The sequence below is a fragment of the Biomphalaria glabrata genome, chromosome 6, assembly GCF_947242115.1.
Source record: "Biomphalaria glabrata chromosome 6, xgBioGlab47.1, whole genome shotgun sequence".
Classification (NCBI taxonomy): Eukaryota; Metazoa; Mollusca; class Gastropoda; family Planorbidae; genus Biomphalaria; species Biomphalaria glabrata.
In genome coordinates, this window is record NC_074716.1 from 20,529,718 (window position 1) to 20,550,927 (window position 21,210).

At 34.4% G+C, this 21,210-nt stretch overlaps 1 protein-coding gene across 3 annotated transcripts; it reads right to left on the minus strand.

The window, feature by feature from the left end:
* Nucleotides 1-5,042: 5,042 nt before the first annotated feature.
* On the minus strand, nucleotides 5,043-19,755 carry LOC106059913 (U3 small nucleolar RNA-associated protein 14 homolog B-like). 3 transcript variants are annotated; one of them, XM_013217613.2, is made up of 13 exons: nucleotides 19,658-19,755; nucleotides 13,480-13,562; nucleotides 13,274-13,341; nucleotides 12,962-13,056; nucleotides 12,480-12,557; nucleotides 12,051-12,125; nucleotides 11,813-11,935; nucleotides 11,500-11,594; nucleotides 9,877-10,000; nucleotides 9,100-9,177; nucleotides 7,089-7,873; nucleotides 6,079-6,175; nucleotides 5,043-5,935 (listed from the first exon to the last, which is right to left on the minus strand). In XM_013217613.2, the coding sequence occupies exons 1-13, from the start codon at nucleotides 19,694-19,696 to the stop codon at nucleotides 5,702-5,704; spliced, it is 1,974 nt and encodes a 657-aa protein (XP_013073067.2). In that variant the 5' UTR covers nucleotides 19,697-19,755; the 3' UTR covers nucleotides 5,043-5,701. The 3 variants fall into 3 exon arrangements, with proteins under 3 accessions (XP_013073067.2, XP_055889071.1, XP_055889070.1); XM_056033096.1 differs by lacking the exon at nucleotides 19,658-19,755 and adding an exon at nucleotides 18,318-18,532; XM_056033095.1 differs by lacking the exon at nucleotides 19,658-19,755 and adding an exon at nucleotides 18,314-18,532.
* Between the last annotated feature and the right edge of the window lie 1,455 nt (nucleotides 19,756-21,210).

Here is a 21,210-nt window from a genome sequence, read left to right on the forward strand (position 1 = left end):
ACACACCTACTTCTCATTCACTTGTAGTCTGATAGGAACACCCTTTTCACATTCAGAGCCCACACACCTACTTCTCCTTCACTTGTGGTCTGATAGGAACACCCCTTTCACATTCAGAGCCCACACACCTACTTCTCCGCCACTTGTGGTCTGATAGGAACACCCTTTTCACATTCAGAGCCCACACACCTACTTCTCCTTCACTTGTAGTCTGATAGGAACACCCCTTCACATTCAGAGCCCACACACCTACTTCTCCGCCACTTGTGGTCTGATAGGAACACCCTTTTCACATTTAGAGCCCACACACCTACTTCTCCGCCACTTGTAGTCTGATAGGAACACCCTTTTCACATTCAGAGCCCACACACCTACTTCTCCTTCACTTGTGGTCTGATAGGAACACCCCTTTCACATTCAGAGCCCACACACCTACTTCTCATTCACTTGTAGTCTGATAGGAACACCCCTGTAACATTCAGAGCCCACACACCTACTTCTCCGCCACTTGTCTGATAGAAACACCCCTTCACATTCAGAGCCCACACACCTACTTCTCCTTCACTTGTGGTCTGATAGAAACACCCCTGTAACATTCAGAGCCCACACACCTACTTCTCATTCACTTGTAGTCTGATAGGAACACCCCTTTCACATTCAGAGCCCACACACCTACTTCTCCTTCACTTGTGGTCTGATAGGAACACCCCTTTCACATTCAGAGCCCACACACCTACTTCTCCGCCACTTGTGGTCTGATAGGAACACCCCTTCACATTCAGAGCCCACACACCTACTTCTCCTTCACTTGTAGTCTGATAGGAACACCCCTTCACATTCAGAGCCCACACACCTACTTCTCATTCACTTGTAGTCTGATAGGAACACCCCTGTAACATTCAGAGCCCACACACCTACTTCTCCTTCACTTGTAGTCTGATAGGAACACCCCTGTAACATTCAGAGCCCACATACCTACTTCTCATTCACTTGTAGTCTGATAGGAACACCCCTTCACATTCAGAGCCCACACACCTACTTCTCCTTCACTTGTGGTCTGATAGGAACACCCCTTCACATTCAGAGCCCACACACCTACTTCTCCTTCACTTGTGGTCTGATAGGAACACCCCTTCACATTCAGAGCCCACACACCTACTTCTCATTCACTTGTAGTCTGATAGGAACACCCTTTTCACATTCAGAGCCCACACACCTACTTCTCCTTCACTTGTAGTCTGATAGGAACACCCCTTTCACATTCAGAGCCCACACACCTACTTCTCCTTCACTTGTAGTCTGATAGGAACACCCCTTTCACATTCAGAGCCCACACACCTACTTCTCCGCCACTTGTGGTCTGATAGGAACACCCCTTCACATTCAGAGCCCACACACCTACTTCTCCTTCACTTGTAGTCTGATAGGAACACCCCTTCACATTCAGAGCCCACACACCTACTTCTCCTTCACTTGTAGTCTGATAGGAACACCCCTTCACATTCAGAGCCCACACACCTACTTCTCCTTCACTTGTAGTCTGATAGGAACACCCCTTTCACATTCAGAGCCCACACACCTACTTCTCCTTCACTTGTAGTCTGATAGGAACACCCCTTTCACATTCAGAGCCCACACACCTACTTCTCCGCCACTTGTAGTCTGATAGGAACACCCCTTTCACATTCAGAGCCCACACACCTACTTCTCAGTGGTAGTCTATATAAGGATCAATAGAAATAGCGTGACTTTCTTGTGGTGAACACAATTAAGGAAATTTATGCACTTTGTTGTATTACTTTGTTGTGTATTGATGAGCTTGATAGGAGAATGAAAAGTTCTCAGAATGAACAATTAATTAACCAAGACAAAAGTGTGAGCTAATATAGTTAATAAACTACTGACTGCTAGCTACCAGAACAAGAAGAAATATACTGGTACCATGAAATAATTCACAGCCACCCAATGTATACTCTATTACAAATCTGTAATTGTGTAAAAGGCTAGCTATTATCTGTTCATAAATTACATGAAGTCAGAAGATTGGATCCACATCTTCAGTTTTGAAGGAACGTCTGTACTTAATAAGATGTGCAAGTTTTATCATTTTAAACAGTGCATAGGATATTTGATTATTTACAATTTTGTGTAAAAAAATTTGTTTAATGCAAATATATATATACCGGTATAAAAAAAGAAGAAGACTAAGCACTTAAAATTCTTTGAACATTGACAGTGACAGTCTATAAGAATCATGAAGAATAATGACAAAAAAAAAAAAAAAAAAAAAGATTATTGTCATATAATTTCAACTTTTAGAAACAATGTAGTCAGAGATGAGCCTTAGATGACATTAAGTTAAATTCCCCTTTCAGACCTTGTGGTCTATAGGGCAGATGATGTAAAGGTCATCTGATTATGTGGCCTACGGTTAATGAGGGTGTCATGTGGCCAGCACAACGACCAACCGCCTTTACTTTTCCCCCACTAATGTCAGGTACCCATTAGAGTTGGGTGGACTCACCAGGATTCGAACCCAGGACCCTGGTTTGGTAGCCAACCACTTTACCGCTCAGCCACCGCACCTCCCTTAATATGACATAATGTGATATTAATATTTTGACAATGTTCAGTTGCATATTTTTTTTTATTTTTAAAATTTAATACTAAATATCATATATATCATGTATGATGATTATGACATTATGATTCCTTACTTAAAAGATTAAGATATACAGAAAAAACAAAACTAGACATTAAAATGACATATTCTTAATATTTTCTATTGTATGACCCTGTTAAAATCCTAATATGATGTTATATTTCATTGCTATGGCATTTAGAAGCTTTTGACTGTCATACTTAGTTTTTATTTCTTGTGCACAAATTGTTAGTGTAGTTTTAGCACACCTCATTAGGACCCATAACAATAATTATAAACCTTTATGATGGTTTCACCTGTCAAGTAGCCCACTGTGGCAAGCTGTCAGAGGAATTTCCAGTCACAACAGGAGTCAAACATGGATGTCTTCTTTCACCACTCCTGTTCCTTCTAGTATTGGATTGGGTCACAAAAGAAGCCTACTCTAACACAGGGAAAGGAATCCAATGGACTCTCACACAAAAGCTGGAAGATCTGGAATTCGCTGATGACATAGCCCTATTATCACACAGACTACAGGATATGCAAGAAAAGGTCACAGCTTTAAGTGAAGTAGGAAAAAGAGTAGACCTCAAAATAAACCACCAAAAAAACAAAAGTACTTAAAGTAAACAACAAACAAATTGGAGACATAGAAGTGGCTCTCAGACCACAGATCAAGTAGATAAGTTTACATACCTTGGGACGTCGTCATATAAATCTAGCGTGTCAGACTTTACACAGCTAAAACCAACCTGGAAATCTCCTCACATCTCAAACAAGACTAAAATAAGAATATTAAACTCTAATGTCAAGGCTGTCCTACTGTATGGTTCTGAAACATGGAGAACAACTGAAGCAACAACAAAAAAAGCACAGCCCTTCATCAACAGATGCCTGAGAAATATCCTAAAAATACACAGGTATGACAAAGTAGAAAACACCAAACTGTGGAAGATGAGAAGGCAGAAAAATATAGACTAGAGGTGCAGATCTTAGAGAGAAAGTGAAGATAGATTGGTCACACCCTTAGAAAAGATACCAACAACAGAGCTAGGCAGGCCTAGAGGACGGAAACAGCTGGGAAGCCATAAAAAAAACTAGCAAGAGATCATATAGAGTGGAGTGTTTTTGCTGAGGCCCTATGTTCCATGAGGAACTCAAAGGAATGATGATGATGATGATTGGGACCCAGCTTGTGCAAGACCATTATCAAGTGAATTTGAATTGGACCTTGCTGTCAAGTCCCTAGTGAAACCTCATTGTTCACAAAATGAGGACATTGTACCTATCTCAAATAAGGTCAACGTACCCACGCTTAAATGCCAGAAAGACGCAGATTAAAACTTAGTTCAAGGCTACAGCAGGGAAACATAATTAATGTAGGTTAAATTACAAAAACACAATTAAAAGGAAAATTAAATGTAAACGGGTCAAGGATGGGTATTGAGATGTCACGGTTCTTTATTCTAAAGAAAGATATAAAAGGAGGAGTGTTAGCTTGAGACGGGAGAGAGCTAGAAAGTTAGACTTAGAAGTTGCTAGTTTTTAAAGTAAATAGTTACCCAGTTTATTGATCATTTTCACTGAATCCTGTATCTGTTATATATATTTTTGTACATACATTTATTATTTCAAGTTCAAGTTTACATTTACATTAATTAAAACTCAAGAAAAACATATCAGCACTTTGTTACTTCATTGATTATTAAAGTGTTTGAGTGTTTCAACTATAATCAAGGCACCTCCGGACCCGCTTATGTCACAAGTTTATATCATCAAGATCTTCAAGTCAAATAAACATAATAAACACATGCTACATCAATGTTGGTCCTAAAAGTTTCTTATGCACCCATTGTTTGGCGCTGGTCCAAATGTACATCTCAATTCATGTAATTGGCAAGGTGTGGATTGTTTAGTTTTCTGTTGATTACTTTTCTAAATAGTATTTCCTATTTGCAATTTACCAAACATGTACACAATAATAGTTTCCCTTTCAGACCTTGCAATGTATAGGGGAGATAATGTCAAGGACCTTTTCCTTAACAATAATAGTTCACAGAGTAAATATGGACTGTCAATTGCTACATGAATGTATGAATATTGGCATAGTACATATTTATGTTGTATTAAATACTTCACATATTAACTTGATCTGCTCGCTTGTTATTCCTATCTGAAGGTTCAGGGTATATGTGAGAAGATCTGTCAATATTAGATAAAGCATCTGACATAAGCTTTACACTTTTCCCCTAAGTTAGTGCCGTTGCCCTTGAATATTTTATAATCAAACATCTCACAGTCTCACATATTGTTATTAATTTCTATGTGTAGTCAATAAACTGTATGAGACACAATTATTCCAATAACTCTAAATTTTCATATAATTTTGTTAAAACTGTTTTTTAAATTGTTAACATTTTATTATTTGCATAAACAAATGTATACATTTAACTTAAGTTTGTACAAGGCTGAAGCCTACTCAATGAGGCTACACAAATTATATAAGCATTGCATACAACATTATCAGTAAATATGAATTCATTCTACAATTGTTAATACTATTTTTTTTATGGCAAATAACCCTTTCTCTTTAAGTGAGAAATATTGGAAATGAGCCCACCAAACAAAGTTGATGAATCAATCCCCACCACCTCTCCAAGAGTAATCTACACACCTTTAAATGATCACCATAACAATAAATCCCACTATCCACCCTTACAAAACTGTGACTCCTATCTTATTTGAATGTCCTATTTTAATCCATATTAGCCAGACCCTACAATGAGTACAGTTTCACCTAACCAACACCCTGTATGGGAGTGCTGAAGAAAACATCACACTTTTCCTTTTCTTTGGCACAGACAGACAACTCTTATTAACTTTTCTTAAAAAACATAACATCATGGTTTAAGAATTTAGGATCACCTTATAGAACTACTGCAAAAAAAGCAAATTATATTTGTATATTGCTACACTTTTCATCAAGACCTTTTGGGCTTTATTAAATATAGTAGAATTATTAAAGTAAATAAATAAACTGTATTTAATCAATGGTTTTTATTTTCTAAATTCTGTACTTTTTGTTTTGATTTCTTCCATGTCAATGTCTTCCTTTTTGCTCATGTACTCCTCTTTGTTGAGAGGTTTTATAATGTGACCAAGTTTGGTCACAACCTCTGGTTTGGTTAATAATTTTGTGGCAGTTTCAGGCACAAGTCCACGTGATACAGGTTGACTAACAGACAATTCATACTGCCGAACGGATGAAAAGGGAAATGGCACAGATTTTGGCTGTAAAAGAAAATTAAATAAAAATTAGTACTTGATTCATAAAAAAATATCTTAAAAATTATTTAAATTTGAAGATATATTAGTTTTATTATTGTGTATTATGAAAAAGCTTTTAATGCAAAGAATACTGAAATTGTACTAACCAAAAGTTTCCTAATTCCCTGATCTTTATTAGGATTGATCCAAACATATGGTGCATATGGCTTTTTCACTTTTTGATCCTTGAGTTGAGCTTGAGATCTATTTTGTTTTTTTTTGTAAAAATTTAAAATAGATAAAAATGATCATTATTAATATGCTATTGAAGACATAATATCACATAATCCTATTTTTGAACAGTCGCTATTAAAAAGTAATGACATGATTTGCAATAATTGTTATTTTGAACAAATATAATGAAGGATTGATGTGTATCAGAATACGCTAAAAAAATTAACAATATGCATATTTTGAACACCTGTTATGTGACGAAATTTAACCGAATTTGTTTTGATAAAATATATACATTAGTAATTTCAAATAAATAAAATAGGATACAACTTCACTTCTAGCAATCCTACAGCTGACAAATGTCCTCACAGATAATTAAAAATTATTATTATATACTAATTAGTATAAAATACATCTATAAATTAACACTAAGTTTTCACACCATCTGGTTCATGTCTTTGTCTGCATGTAGAAATTAATGCTAGCCATATTCCATACTGGTGACAACCAGGACGTCATGTATTGAATGTGAGTGAACGCAGTTAATATGTAGTTAACAGTTCAACACTAAAATTGGAAGATTATGGTAAATGATAGTTGGTAGTTCCTAGTTTCTGATATCCATACATGATGATTTCCTCAAAGGTACACTTAGCTCTATATAGTGACAATAACTACTATTAAAAATCATTACTGACATTTTCATCTGTTTAAAAAAAAACTTTTGTAATCTGATCTCACTCTCATGTTTATTGTTACATATATCAAAGCATGCTTTTTGGCCTGCACATTGCTTTCTAGACAAACAGTAAACTCATAAGGATCAACCATGAGTTTGTGTGAAAATCATTGTATTGTTCTTCACAAATGTATTGATATTTATATAAATATATTTGTATTAGTAAAAGTAAAAGTTTAAAATACTGATCAACAGAAGAATTACCTCTTTTTAGAGTGTTTCTCTTGAATATGTTTATAATCAGGACCAGCCCAGCTTCCCCAGCCAGGAAGTTTACTTTCATGTTTCACCACATTTTTATTTTCCATCTCGGCTTTCTCTTTACTGAACTCCTCTACAACATCTTCATCTTCAAAAAGTTCTTCCATTGTCACTTTCAATTCATCCCCATTAACAGTTAACTGATCAGCAGATTCAAGGAAGACCACAGGTTTTGAAATGTCTGCTTTGTTTGACTCATTGCACTTTTTCTTTTTGTCTTGTTTTTTTGAAACAGATGTTTTCTTAACAACATTCACATCACTAGATTTGGGTTTTTCTGAAGTCTCTTGACTTTTTTTGTCTGGTGCAGTCAAAGATTGTTCACTGTTAGCAGATAGATTTTCTGTGACTTTTAGTGGAAGTGAATCTGTACATGTGTCAATAGAACTGGTATGAGTATTGACATTGTGACATGTACCAATATCAGGATTTTTACCATCAGCATTTGAATTTGATGTTGATGCAAGCTGTGAATTTGAAGTTGATGCAGTCTGAAACTGATTGGTTGAATTCAGCCACATATTTGTACTTGTCTTTAGCTGACCAAATTTCCCTTTAATAATAGAATCAACCATCTGGTCATCAATAACGCTATCACTAGTTTTCGTTGACTCCACTGTCTTCACAATATTCACCTCTTCTTCCTCCTCCTCCTCATCACTTAGACTTTCAAGTTTTTTAGTAAGCTCTTTACTTTTTTCCAACATGGCTTGAATAGCATCACGGCTCTAGAGAGAAAAAACAACAACAAAAAAAAACAATAGGAACTGCAAAGTTTGAAACTAATATAATTTTTAACATTTTTCCAGAGTCCTTGATAGATTAAAAGGATTAGACAGTTCTGCATGAAGCTTAAATCCTTAAGGTATCAACACTATATCTATTTGTAATGCAGAACTGGCTCAACTTTTGAAAGCTTCTGAAGAGTACCTCTAGTAGTGCAGATACTACTGTCTCAAAGAAACATAGCAAAGCAAAAACATATTGGTTACTCCAATTAGTATTCCTATAACAGTTGAGATCATTAATCAATAACATTACCAAATGAGTTGGGAATTTCCAAATATTAAATATAGAAGAAAAGAAGTTTATTTTGTCTCTAAGTAGCTTCTACAAGCATAAAAGTTGCCATACAGGGGAAAAGAAAGAAATTAGAAGCTGTCAATAATTAATTGTGAATCTAGTGATTCCTTCAATAAATAAAATTAATTTTATTATATTTTATTATACAAAATAACTGTATTTAGAGAAACTACTGTGCCTTTTTATATATACACACTGTTTTCTTTATTACATTTCAAGTTTTGTTTCATGTACGCGACATTTTGACAATGTTCATTTTGGTGCTAGAGGTTTAAACCAAAATTTTAAAAAAATTATTATTATGCTAAACATTTTTGTTTAATTATACAAATGGGCCTAATTAGTAGAACATTATTCTAAGTCATGTACATTAATAGTTGCCTATTACGAAACAAAAGATTTTTGGAAAATATTATACCTCTACTCTAAATATAGTTTGAACACAAGAACACATATAAAAATGATCATTCTTTTTAGAGGCAAAATAAAATGAACATGTATAAGATATCTAAAAAAGCGTCAAAATGACCACATTGTGAAAACTTCCTGCTTCATTTATTGTGTTCCATCAATTTATTTAAAACAGCTTTGCATTGAAAAAAATATTACCCATCCACCTGTGGGACATTGCATATTGGTTTTATGTGACAAATATCACACTTATGTCTGCACATTTTTACTTAGCAATGCTTGCAGCAGTTATCCGACTCCCAGTCTGGTAATGCTCTCTCTTATTCACTATTATTAGTGTTAGGGAACACAGAAGTGTGAAAGAGCTTTGAATCTGCTTTAATTAATATTTACCACAGAAGCACAAACCTATTGTTAACATACATGTCTTATAAAACAATATGATAAACAGCACACTTACTTTATCATCAAATTTACTATATGCCTTATGAAGCCTTGAAAATTTTCCTCCTCCTTTGTGTTTGAGTGTCAAGCGTTCCTTTTAAAAAAAGTTTATAAAAAAAGATTATCAATGTTTTTTATGAAATATAGATACTCACATCCATTAGTAATATTTATCTGATAAAAAAAAAAAGTAAAGTTCCCCTTTCAGACCTTGTGATCTATAGGTCATCTGTTTCTGTGGCCTATGGTTATTGAGGGTGTCATGTGGACAGCACAATGACCAACTGCCTTTACTTTTCCCCAACTAATGTCAGGTACCCATTAGAGTGGACTAAGAGACACCCAAAGATACTGAAATTAAAAATCCCAGTCTTCACCAGGATTCAAACTGGTTCGGAAGCCAAGCACTTTACCGCTCAACCACCGCACCTCCTAATATTTATTTGTAAACTTAAGAGTAATCATAATTTGCAATAATAACTGTTTACAAAAAAAAAAGACAATACAATAAGCAAAAACAATTTATAAGAATTAATATACAGATCAATTTTTTATTTCAAGCTTTACAAGCCACAGTAAAATACTTTTTTAGATTAATGTAGACATGATGACTTGTTTACTTGACAGCTAAATCATATTTTTAATGAGTACATTGAAAACAGCCTTAGGTTTGGTTTTATGCTTTATACAAAGAATGGATTAATTAAGTATAGATCAGAATATATGTTGATATGGTCATGCTAATTATCTAAATTATAAATTATCAAATACAAAGTGTTTACAAAGAGCTTACTTCCATTCTGTTTTTCTCCATCAGCTCTATCTTCTCAAGAAATGCACCTGGATCATTTTGTCTAAGGTGTTCTAGCTCTTTTTTTTCTGCAGCGACTCTTTCTTTCTGTAAGACTTTGCGATACCTGGAGATCAAATGAACAGGCTAGCAAACAATATCAAAAACAGCAAATAAAAAGATTCAAAATTAATATTCATTAATAATGCCAAAAAGATTAGTCAAACTGTTGAAGAAGATGAATACCCGGGTACTGATTCTCATAAATATCTCATTTTCTTCATTACCTTGAGAACAATGTGAATCAATATCTAATGTCAACCTGAGTACAAAGTGATTCAAGATCTCATGTCAACTTGACTATCAAGTGAATTAATACTCATGTCAACTTGACTATCAAGTGAATCAATACTCATGTCAACTTGACTATCAAGTGAATCAATACTCATGTCAACTTGACTATCAAGCGAATTAATACTCATGTCAACTTGACTATCAAGTGAATAAGTTGTCTATCAAGCGAATTAATACTCATGTCAACTTGACTATCAAGCGAATTAATACTCATGTCAACTTGACTATCAAGTGAATAAGTTGACTATCAAGTGAATAAGTTGACTATCAAGCGAATTAATACTCATGTCAACTTGACTATCAAGCGAATTAATACTCATGTCAACTTGACTATCAAGTGAATCAATACTCATGTCAACTTGACTATCAAGTGAATCAATACTCATGTCAACTTGACTATCAAGTGAATCGATACTCATGTCAACTTGACTATCAAGTGAATCAATACTCATGTCAACTTGACTATCAAGCGAATTAATACTCATGTCAACTTGACTATCAAGTGAATAAGTTGACTATCAAGCAAATTAATACTCATGTCAACTTGACTATCAAGCGAATTAATACTCATGTCAACCTGACTATTAAGTGAATAAGTTGACTATCAAGCGAATTAATACTCATGTCAACTTGACTATCAAGCGAATTAATACTCATGTCAACTTGACTATCAAGTGAATAAGTTGACTATCAAGCGAATTAATACTCATGTCAACTTGACTATCAAGTGAATCAATACTCATGTCAACTTGACTATCAAGTGAATCAATACTCATGTCAACTTGACTATCAAGCGAATTAATACTCATGTCAACTTGACTATCAAGTGAATAAGTTGACTATCAAGCGAATTAATACTCATGTCAACTTGACTATCAAGTGAATAAGTTGACTATCAAGCGAATTAATACTCATGTCAGCTTGACTATCAAGCGAATTAATACTCATGTCAACTTGACTATCAAGTGAATCAATACTCATGTCAACTTGACTATCAAGTGAATCGATGTTTGTTTGATTTGAGGCACATCGGCACAATTTAGGCCATGTCGTGCCTGTCAAGTGAATCGATACTCATGTCAACTTGACTATCAAGTGAATCAATACTCATGTCAACTTGACTATCAAGCGAATTAATACTCATGTCAACTTGACTATCAAGTGAATCAATACTCATGCCTACTTGACTACCAAGTTAATTAATATCTCATACTACCTTGATTCATTTAAAATTACAAATAATAGTAGACATTAAAAAAAAAAGACAAATACCTTTTACTTTTAATTTTTTTCTGACGTTTAGCTTTTAATTCCATTCTTGAAAGCAATGTGTGATGTTTCATTAGTTCAGCTCTTCTAGCTAAAGCCTAAAAGTGATATAACAAAATGTAGTAATGCTAAAATGTTAAGCCATAGCAATATATATATAACTATTTTATATATATAGTTATATAATTGGTAAAAGGGGGAGGGAAGGGAAACAATCTTTTATGTAATTTTTGTTAATACTTCTTAAGTACCTGAAAAGTATATACATTGTAATCCAGGATTAAGGGCAATGTTCTCTATTGTTAGGATAGTTTACCTCTTTGACAGACATTGCTTTTAAAGCTTTTGTTTCAGCCACTGAGAGAGCCTGATTTTGTTTGACAAGACTTTCATCTTTCCCTAAAGCAGCATAGATTTCTTGCTCCAATGGTGTTCTTGGCTAAAAGGAAAGACATTTTTTTTTTTATCAGTTTGAGTCATTAAAAAAAAAATGATAACAGATAATGAGAAATATGTTTTAATATTATAATCACTATAATAAAAAACACACTCACTGTGAAAGATTTTGGCTGCATTGACTGAAACATTTGTAAACCATGAGGTCTGTTGGAAAATGCAGTTTGAGTTGCCTGCAAAGAACATATTAGAAAGTAGAAAATATTAATTTCTTCACTCAACTTTATTGTTTGTATTAATTATATTACAACATAATCACAGCCACATTTAGCCAATAACATAAAAGAGCAAGAAATGAAATTATAGAGCTGTAGAAAGATTGTAAAAGAATAAAGGCTGTAAACATTATGAAGATCAGAAACGACTATCCTAAAAGAATAAAGCAAATATTCTCTTAAAAGGACAAAATACTTGAGTGAAAATTTGTGCACCAGCAATTTCCTCACAGGGTTCCAGAAAAATTCTAATGATGTTACTACAAATGTAATAAATGCTCAACTGTACAAATAATAAATGGGAATATTTACACTTCTTATTTCATTGACAACAGGCTCCCATTTGGTCATTTCTGAATGTACTGTATCTCTTGCTAACTTTCTTTTTGTCTGGAAAAAAAGTTATTTTATCAGAATAACAAGGTGACTAGACAATTATCTTAATAATTTATAACAAGGTGACAAGACTATCATCTTAATAATTATAACACAATCATGTTAATAATTTATAACAAGGTGACAAGACAATCAAATAATAAATAAGCACGCACAATGAGAACTTTCACAGGTTAAACAGTGACACTAGAAATAGTAACAATGTGAACATGTGACAGGAAGGTGCAAAAGTGAGAGTGATAAGTGAATAAATGAATAAGTGCTAGTGAAAGAAATAGTCTGACTATTGTTCTAGTTCTACAATAATATCGCCCTGAACTACGCTAGATTACAATCACTTAATTTAAGTGTAAATGATCACATATACATAAATCTTTAATAAAAATTAAAAGGCAAACCTTTTCCATTTCTAGAGCACTTAAAGGCTTCTGTAGCTGTGCAGATACATGTTTTTGTTTTAACTTCAGGTCTTGAGGATGAATTTTCAATGTGTCTGTGATACGAACATACACAAATGTTAGTTTTTATGATGCATATATATTTCAATCTAGTTGAATACTCCATAATATGTGCATGGGTCATATACCAAATGAAAATTAAAAAACAGGGTGAGAAAATAAAAAAAGAGCTTCTTCCTAATCACCAGTGTCTCAAATTACATGAGTCATTAACTTAGGGCCACACAGGTTATTAATAAAACAAAATCTGACCTCTACTAGCATGTATAGCCATGTCCAAGTTGTTGGAGATATTGGATGTACGTAAGGTCACACTTTGTCTGAAAAACACAAAGGAGCATGACTGTGGGACTTTCAAATAAATTAACCTTGAATCTGATCAAATAATAATGCGCAAAAATTAAAACAGATAGGTTTAGGGCTCAAGTAATTTAGAAAAAAAAGAAAAATATAATTACTTTTTGTTTTTTTTTCCATCTAATGCAAATAAGGAATTAATAAGTTTTTGGTGAGCCACGCCATCAATAGCCTCCTCCTCTTCCTAAAGAGCAAAAAAAAAATAATGAAAATCACTACATGAAATTTTTACCAAATGTCTACAATAAAACATCTTTTTTTCTGTTTAATATTAATATATATATATATATATATATAAAAACAACTTTCCACTTATTTAAATTGGTCTTCAGAATCATGAAATTTAGAGTAAAGATGCATTCACACACAACATTTCATCTTACTGTACATTTCATCACTGCACTTTTATTGTCATTAATTAATTAATAAGGCTTGTCTGCGAGTCCGAAGATTAACGAGGAATGCAGTATTTCCTATGAATACGCAGCCCCAGCTGTGACCTACATATTTTGCCACTTCCAGGGCAAGCATATCCATTGTCCACGGTGGTTGATTAAGATTTTCTTTTCGCCATCTGTGTCTGTCCTCGGCAGTGGATTTTCTTTTGGTCTCAAATGTGTATCCAGCTGTCTTTTTGAGTGATCTCCAGCTGTCTTGTTCTGAGGCCGTATACAACCAGGTGCTCTCTTCTATGTCAGCTAAAGCAAGTTGGCACCTAAGCTAGTCTTTAAAGTGTTTCCGTTGGGCACCTCTGCATATTTCTGCTATATATTTTGTTTCGTTGACCTTTGAAGAATTTAGTTCAACATAAATAAACATATAACTCTGTCGAGAATGTTTGTTTATTTCGATAATGTCTCCCCTAGTATTTGATAACATTTGTGAATTCATGTGAGATTGTGTATTGACCATATTCCGTGTATTGACCTTTGCTATGTGTGTAGTTACTTTCGTCATTCAGTGTAATAAAGCTTTAGATGTTAACAAGGCTTTTTGTTATATTGAAGAACAACAAACTCTAAATTTAAATTCCCCCCCAAATGTCAAAGCATCTAAATTATTCAAAAGTTTACATTTACAACTTTTTACTCAGAATTTAAATAGGAGATAATCCAGATAGGTCTATCATAAAAGTACTTTTGATGTCAATTACTCAAATTTGAAAAATCATCAGAGTTTCCCTTTAAAATTAAAGATCATGTCATAACATTTCATTTTGTGATGTCTTAGTCTTAAGAAAAAAAGATCCAAAAATATGTAGATTCTATATCTAGTCCTAGACAGATCTAAAGCTGGATAAGAGATAGATCTATAAGATTGCTTGATCTACTCTAAAGTCAAGAGTACTCTAGTCTAGAATACTGTAGACAGTTTTAGTCTTAGATAGCCTCAGATACTGAGATAGGCCATTGCCATAGTTGATGATAATCCATATATATTATATATATATGTGACGCGTTTTTAAAGAAGTTTTAGGCCTGAATAAGTCCTAATACTTGTGTTTGGGGAAACAAGGCCCATGGAGACCCTTCAGTTACATTATTTGATTACTTTTCTTCCCATCCCCCCATGGGAAACACCTACATTTTGTCCACAGTGACAGCCACCCACTTATGACCCAGGGATCTTCTTGTGAACTGTTTGTTGGTCAGAAAGTTGGCATCATATTTATGAGTCTCCCTGACAAACATTTGAACTAAATTGATATTTAAAAAAAAGGATAAAACAAGTCTACAAGGTGCTAATCCCTTCGGGCTCAAATGGGTCTTCTATATCCAGCTCCTCACCCTTAACTCTAAACCATGTTACCATGGATGGGCATCGTCAACACTATACTAGTATACTTATTACTAAATCTAATACTAGTGTAAACCTAGATCTAAAGTTTACACAAGCTTTCCTCAATACTGCCCTGATTTTTATTAGGGCATTAGGCTAGGGCTTAGGGCTATCACTATCAGAGTAAATATACATTGTAAATAACCATGGGTAGGTATGGGGAAAAAAAACCAGAAAAGTGGAGTAGAAAATGACCTAAAAACTTTTCTTTATTTTTTTTTTCACAGGTTGCACTTAGAAATAGATTATATTTTATTTATGAAATATAAGAGGCTTAATGATGTGTTATTGACTACTTTAGACTATTAGATGGCCTTTAAAATGTCTAATGAGGATTTTTTTTTTTAAGTTAATAAAAATATCACTTTTTTTTGTTTTCACCAATACAGAAGTTAGGATAGAGTACAAAGGTTAATTTTTTTTTTCATATTAGATATTGTCACGATCATCAATGGTGTTGATGTCACACTCTAAGATGGTGCTACTGTCACGATCAGACTTGAACTATATTGCACCATCAATGATCGTGATTGCCGAGGATCTTGAAATGATCTTTCGATAAGATGATCGTGTAGAAGTAGACAGATCTATGTTGATAATACGATCATACAGAATGTCGCCAATTGATAAGAGGATCATCTAGGTCTAGGAGTTACTACTTGACAAATATGATCTAAGTACGTTCTAAATTCAATGAAGAAACTTCTCTTTGTCCAAAAACAATTACTTTAATTAATAACTTGAAATCACAAATAGTTACAATGGTTAAAATGTACTTGAATTGAATCTACACTATAGTATATCTGAGTCTTGATACAAATAAAAATATATATTCTTAATTTCACGTTACGTACAAGTTAGATCTTAACATTCCAACTTCCAAGACAAGACTGGCCGGGAGCTACACGCTTCATCCGGGCTTCAGCTCGTAATCACGTGATCAACAACTTACCTCTCCCAGACCAACCAATCATTGCAGTCTAATGTACAATAATTAACTTTCAGAACCAATGGAGTTCATTTAATTACATGCTTGTTTTTTTTTCCCAGCTATGTCAAGCTATGTCGGCAAACAACTCGAAACTGTTACCATATATGGTCATAGTGTACGTGACAGATATCATGCCTGGCCATAATTCTACCAAGTTTTATCGCTGTAAGTCTTATGTGGTGCTTACAAAGTGGAGAATGCCATTTAACAAAGAAAATAATGGCCATGGAGTTGCCATGGACAGTTTTAGTGATAGTCTATATAGAACATTTTTTTTGAAAAAAAAAAACATGTTAGGCTTAGTAAAGCCTAATATTCTGCATATATTCAATTAGTTTTGGTGTACTAAATATATATATGCACAACGATTTTGATTCCACTTTTTAAATATTTTGTTATTTTCTGCCATAACAACATTACCATTTTGTCCACACCTCTCTGACATTTCTTAAAGCTCAAGACCCAATAATTTGGTTATTTCCTTCAATATTTACATTCTAAACAAATAAAGTTCATAAATATAAATGAAATCAGCTTTGTGAGCTAGAAATTTACTACTAATACTAGATCTACTATTAAATTTCTTAATTAATAAGTAGATCTATCGTCTACGAAACCCAATTTCAACTTTTTAACTTTTGAGCTAGGGGTGTGTCTCGCCTGGCTTAGCCAGCGACAAGCTCTCCTCTCTCTTGTTCCATGTCAACCAATGTTAGGTCCAAACGCCACAAAAAAAAAAAAAAAATCATAACTTTTTAACTGTTAAACATACAGTCATAATTTATACACCATTGCCATTGGAAAGTTCTGCAGAAAGTATTTTAATGATGTACTAATAAAAAATTGTTGGTAATTCTGAATGAGTTCACGGGTCAGCCATCTTTGTTATTGTTTTGACTGTAAATCTTGGGTTTTCTCTCAGAATTATTAACTGTGCTTAAATCCTCCTCATAAACAGAGCCTGTAATATTCAGGCCTATTTGTATGTTTAGTTGAAATTTGCTTACTAAATAATGGCTTGGGGGGGGGGGGGGGGGATTAGACCAAGTGTTGTTGTTTTTTAAGCACAATTTCTTTTTCAACTTGTTTCCTTCGCTTTTACGACCGAAATAACTTTTACAGACTTTTCACTGCTGTATGCAAAATATTTTCGTTAAATCTACACTAAATCTAGATTCTATGTCACTAAAATTCACAGTTTTCAAGGATGCGAGAGAATTATCTACACTAGAATCTAGTGATTAAGCGTAAATCTAGAGTCTAGATCAAAGTCTAAGTCACTAAATTCACGGCTGTGTGAGAATTATCTTTACTGAATCTATCGTAGATCTACACTCTTGATCTAAGTCACTAAAATTCGCAGACACTCTTAGTGTTACAAAAAAAAAAAAGATTTTAGGTGAGGGAGGGCCTGGAGGGGTGTAGCCTACATATTAGGCTGGTAATTACTCTAATTATAGACAAGAAACGTATATATTGTATTGACACCAAGTCAAAATTAAAAGAAAATAGTCTAGCATTGCTTTGAAAACACAGAAGAAATGTTAATACTTGGTATATTTTAAGACACTATCTTGGGATTTCTTTGGAACATAAACAATAACAAATAGTAACAAAGATGGCAGACCCGTGAACTCATTCAGAATTACCAAATTGTTTTTTTCAAAGATAAATTTTTTATTTCACCTCTCTACCTTGGGCCAATAGATCGGCCATGTCATCTTAGGAAGGTTAATATTGTAAGACATGACTCACACTATCAAAAGTAATTCTTCAAGTGTCAAGATAAGGTACAGTGGAGGGAGCACAAAGTGAAGAAAAGCTGGCTGGATTTAATAATTTAATAATGGACCAGCCTCTGACTTCAATAAGACAAGAGAAGAACAGCTCTGAATCTCAACCTGTCACTCACATTCACAGACAGTGAGTAGAGACTACTAGAGTCAATGAATGAATATTATTTAATTATTCAAATTATTGATAGTGAAAAATGATCATAATTCATAATTATGATAAGTACTAAGACCAAGACATAACTAGCTAGACACTAGATCATAGTAGATCTAAGTGACATATTAAGTTTAGTAAGTCACTCAGTGACTCACTGACTCAGTACAGTCACTTCACTGGACTTGTCACTTGTCTTGTGTGACTTCACTGTCTTCAGTCTTCTTCAGTGAAATTAGTGTCACTTCAGACTTCAGTACTTCAGACAAGGGTAATTCTGCAGGATTTCAAGGGGCAGCCATCTTTGTTACTATTTTGTTATTGTTTATGTTCCAAAGAAATCCCAAGATAGTGTCTTAAAAAATACCAAGAATTAACATTACATCTGTGTTTTCAAAGCAATGCTATTTTTTCTTTTAATTTTGACTTGGTGTCAATACAATACGTTTCTTATCGTTCTGTCTTCTTTTTAATTGTTAAATATTGTCTGTATCTATTCTGAATTATTCTGATTTTTTTTTACCACTATTTAAGTATTTTTATCGTCCTTTATATATATGTCTTTTGAAATGACCCAGACTAAATGACTAAACTAAATGTATGGATCTTAAATTTAGATTTAGGCAATTTAGTTCTAGCCTATAAATTAGATCTAGATCTATAAATTTAAATCTCTATAAATCTAGATCTATATATATGTATAGATCTAATATATATGTTGTTATCTTTGTTGTTTTTTAACAAATGTTTGTACTTTTTAATACTCATTTTTCTATTAACTTGTTTTATATGTAAATCTAAGCCTATTAAGCCAATTAAGGCTATGAAGTATTAGAATTTCGCTTGCCTTATGGGCTTATCATGCCAATCATGGCTTATGCTAAAAAAGGGGGAGTCTTGTGGGAGCCCTGTTACCTCCCCCATTGGGAGTCAAGCATTACCTGTTTTGGTGTCTATTAGTAAGTATTAGATTATGAGTCAAATTAATAGACTTATTAGGACTAGATGATACCGGTATAGCTAGATCTAGCATATTTTTTAGCTACAAACAAAAACCCAAATCTGAGAGTAAAACCCAAGATATAAGATTACAGTCTAGTCAGAATAACAAAGATGGCTGCCTGGTCGTGCGGTTTGCGCGCTGGACTGTCGTTCGGATTTATCGACGGTCGAGGGTTCAAACCCTGCCCGCTCCCATCCCCTGTCGTCCTGCGGGAAGTAAACTCTGAAGGAACATCCGAATTATGTAAAACATTTTTACTCCTGCAGAATTACCCAGGCTCAGACAAGTTCAGAGTATTCAGACTCACTCACTCAGTCACTGTAAGTGTAACTCTGACTGTTGTGAGTCAGTGACACTTAACTCAGAACTGAGACTGACTCACACTCACTGAGTGAGTGAGTGACACAGCAAGGGACAAATGATGATGATCTAGATATATAGTCAAACATAAAATAGATTAATGATTTTAGATCATTGCGTGATAACTTTTGAAACTTACAAGCTCATCCTCATCCATGCTGTTCGTGTCGTCCGCCATATTTTACTTCTCCTGTAGAAAGAATCAATAAAAAAACAAAACAAACAGCTCTATAGGTCTGTGGCACACACCTATATATACTAGATCTATATATATATATAGGTCTGTGACTTTTCAAAGCTCTTCTTCTATATAGTTCTTATTTTCTTATATAGATCTAATAAAGACGTTACTTCAAAAAAAAAAAAAAAAAAGATGATTACGTCCTACGCGTCATGCATCTAGTCATGCATGTTAACCAATGACTTAAATTCTACCAGGTCACTGGTTTTCCTGGCTGGCTCAGGCAACCCATTTCATGCTCTTATTATCTTATAGCTCTAAGGAAGAAGGAGCATTTGTACACATTTGTCCTAGCATATTGATCGAAGAATTTGCCTTTATCGTTGTGTCTTTCTGAGTATTTAATTAGATTTTGTATTTGAATATTATGGTTCAGTGTTTTATGTATAATTGCTTCAACAGATATGATCTTCTCCCTGCGGCAGCTACAGGAGAAAAGCAGAGACCAAAGGCAGTCCCTCTTCATAGCTTTAATTGGCTTGACCAAGGCATTTGACCATGTCAGTAGAACCGGCTTGTTTGCCATATTAGAGAGAATCGGCTGCCCAAAACTAGTGTCAGCGTTTCATGAAAATATGCAGGGCACCGTACAGTTTGACAGTTCCGCCTATAGGCCATTCTCCATCAAGAGCGGAGAAAAACAAGGATGTGTTCTGGCTCCAACACTATTCGGCATCTTTTTTTCAGTTGTACTCATCAGCGCTTTTAAATCCCTGGAAGGTGGAGTATATATCCACAGTAGATCCGATGGAAAAGTATTTAACCTGGCACGCCTTAAAGCCAAAACAAAGAGACGATGATGTAGCACTCATATCTCATTCACAGGAAGAATTGCAGAGGCTTGTGAATGCTCTGGCAGCTGCTTGTCAAGAGTTTAGACTTACAATAAGCCTATCCAAGACCGAAATCCTGGCACAAGATGTCGCAGAAATACCAGTGATACATATTGGAAATTACACACTTACGATGGTGCAGGAATTCACATATTTGGGAACAACAATAGCCAGCAACCTAGATTTAGACACTGAGCTGACAAAAAGAATAGGAAATAAAGGCTTCTGCAGCAATGGCAAAACTCTCGAAGCGCATGTGGGAAAATACCCAATTGATTACGGTTACAAAAATCCTGGTCTACAATGCCTGCGTTCTTTATGGCAGTGAGAGCTGAGCTGAGCAACTTACATGCGTCAAGAACACAGATTAAAAAGGTTCCACATACGCTGCTTGCGACGCATAATGTGCATCTCCTGGAGGGATCGTGTCACCAACCAGGAAGTTTTGAAACGGGCCAATATGCACAGCATCTATGCGCTCCTTCAACAGAGAAGACTACGCTGGCTCTGTCATGTCACTCGCATACCAGATGGAAGAATCCCTAAAGACATTCTATACGCTGAGCCGCACAAGACTAACCTACAGAGATGTCTGCAAGCGAGACATGAGAGTCACGG

Coding starts and splice junctions, on each gene's coding strand:
- LOC106059913 (XM_013217613.2), bottom strand. CDS start 19,696: ATGGCGGACGACACGAACAGCATGGATGAGGATGAGCTT. Junction 13,342..13,479: donor GATGGAAAAAAAAACAAAAA/GTAATTATATTT, acceptor TGTGTTTTTCAG/ACAAAGTGTGACCTTACGTA. Junction 10,001..11,499: donor AAAAAAATTAAAAGTAAAAG/GTATTTGTCTTT, acceptor TTTGATCTCCAG/GTATCGCAAAGTCTTACAGA.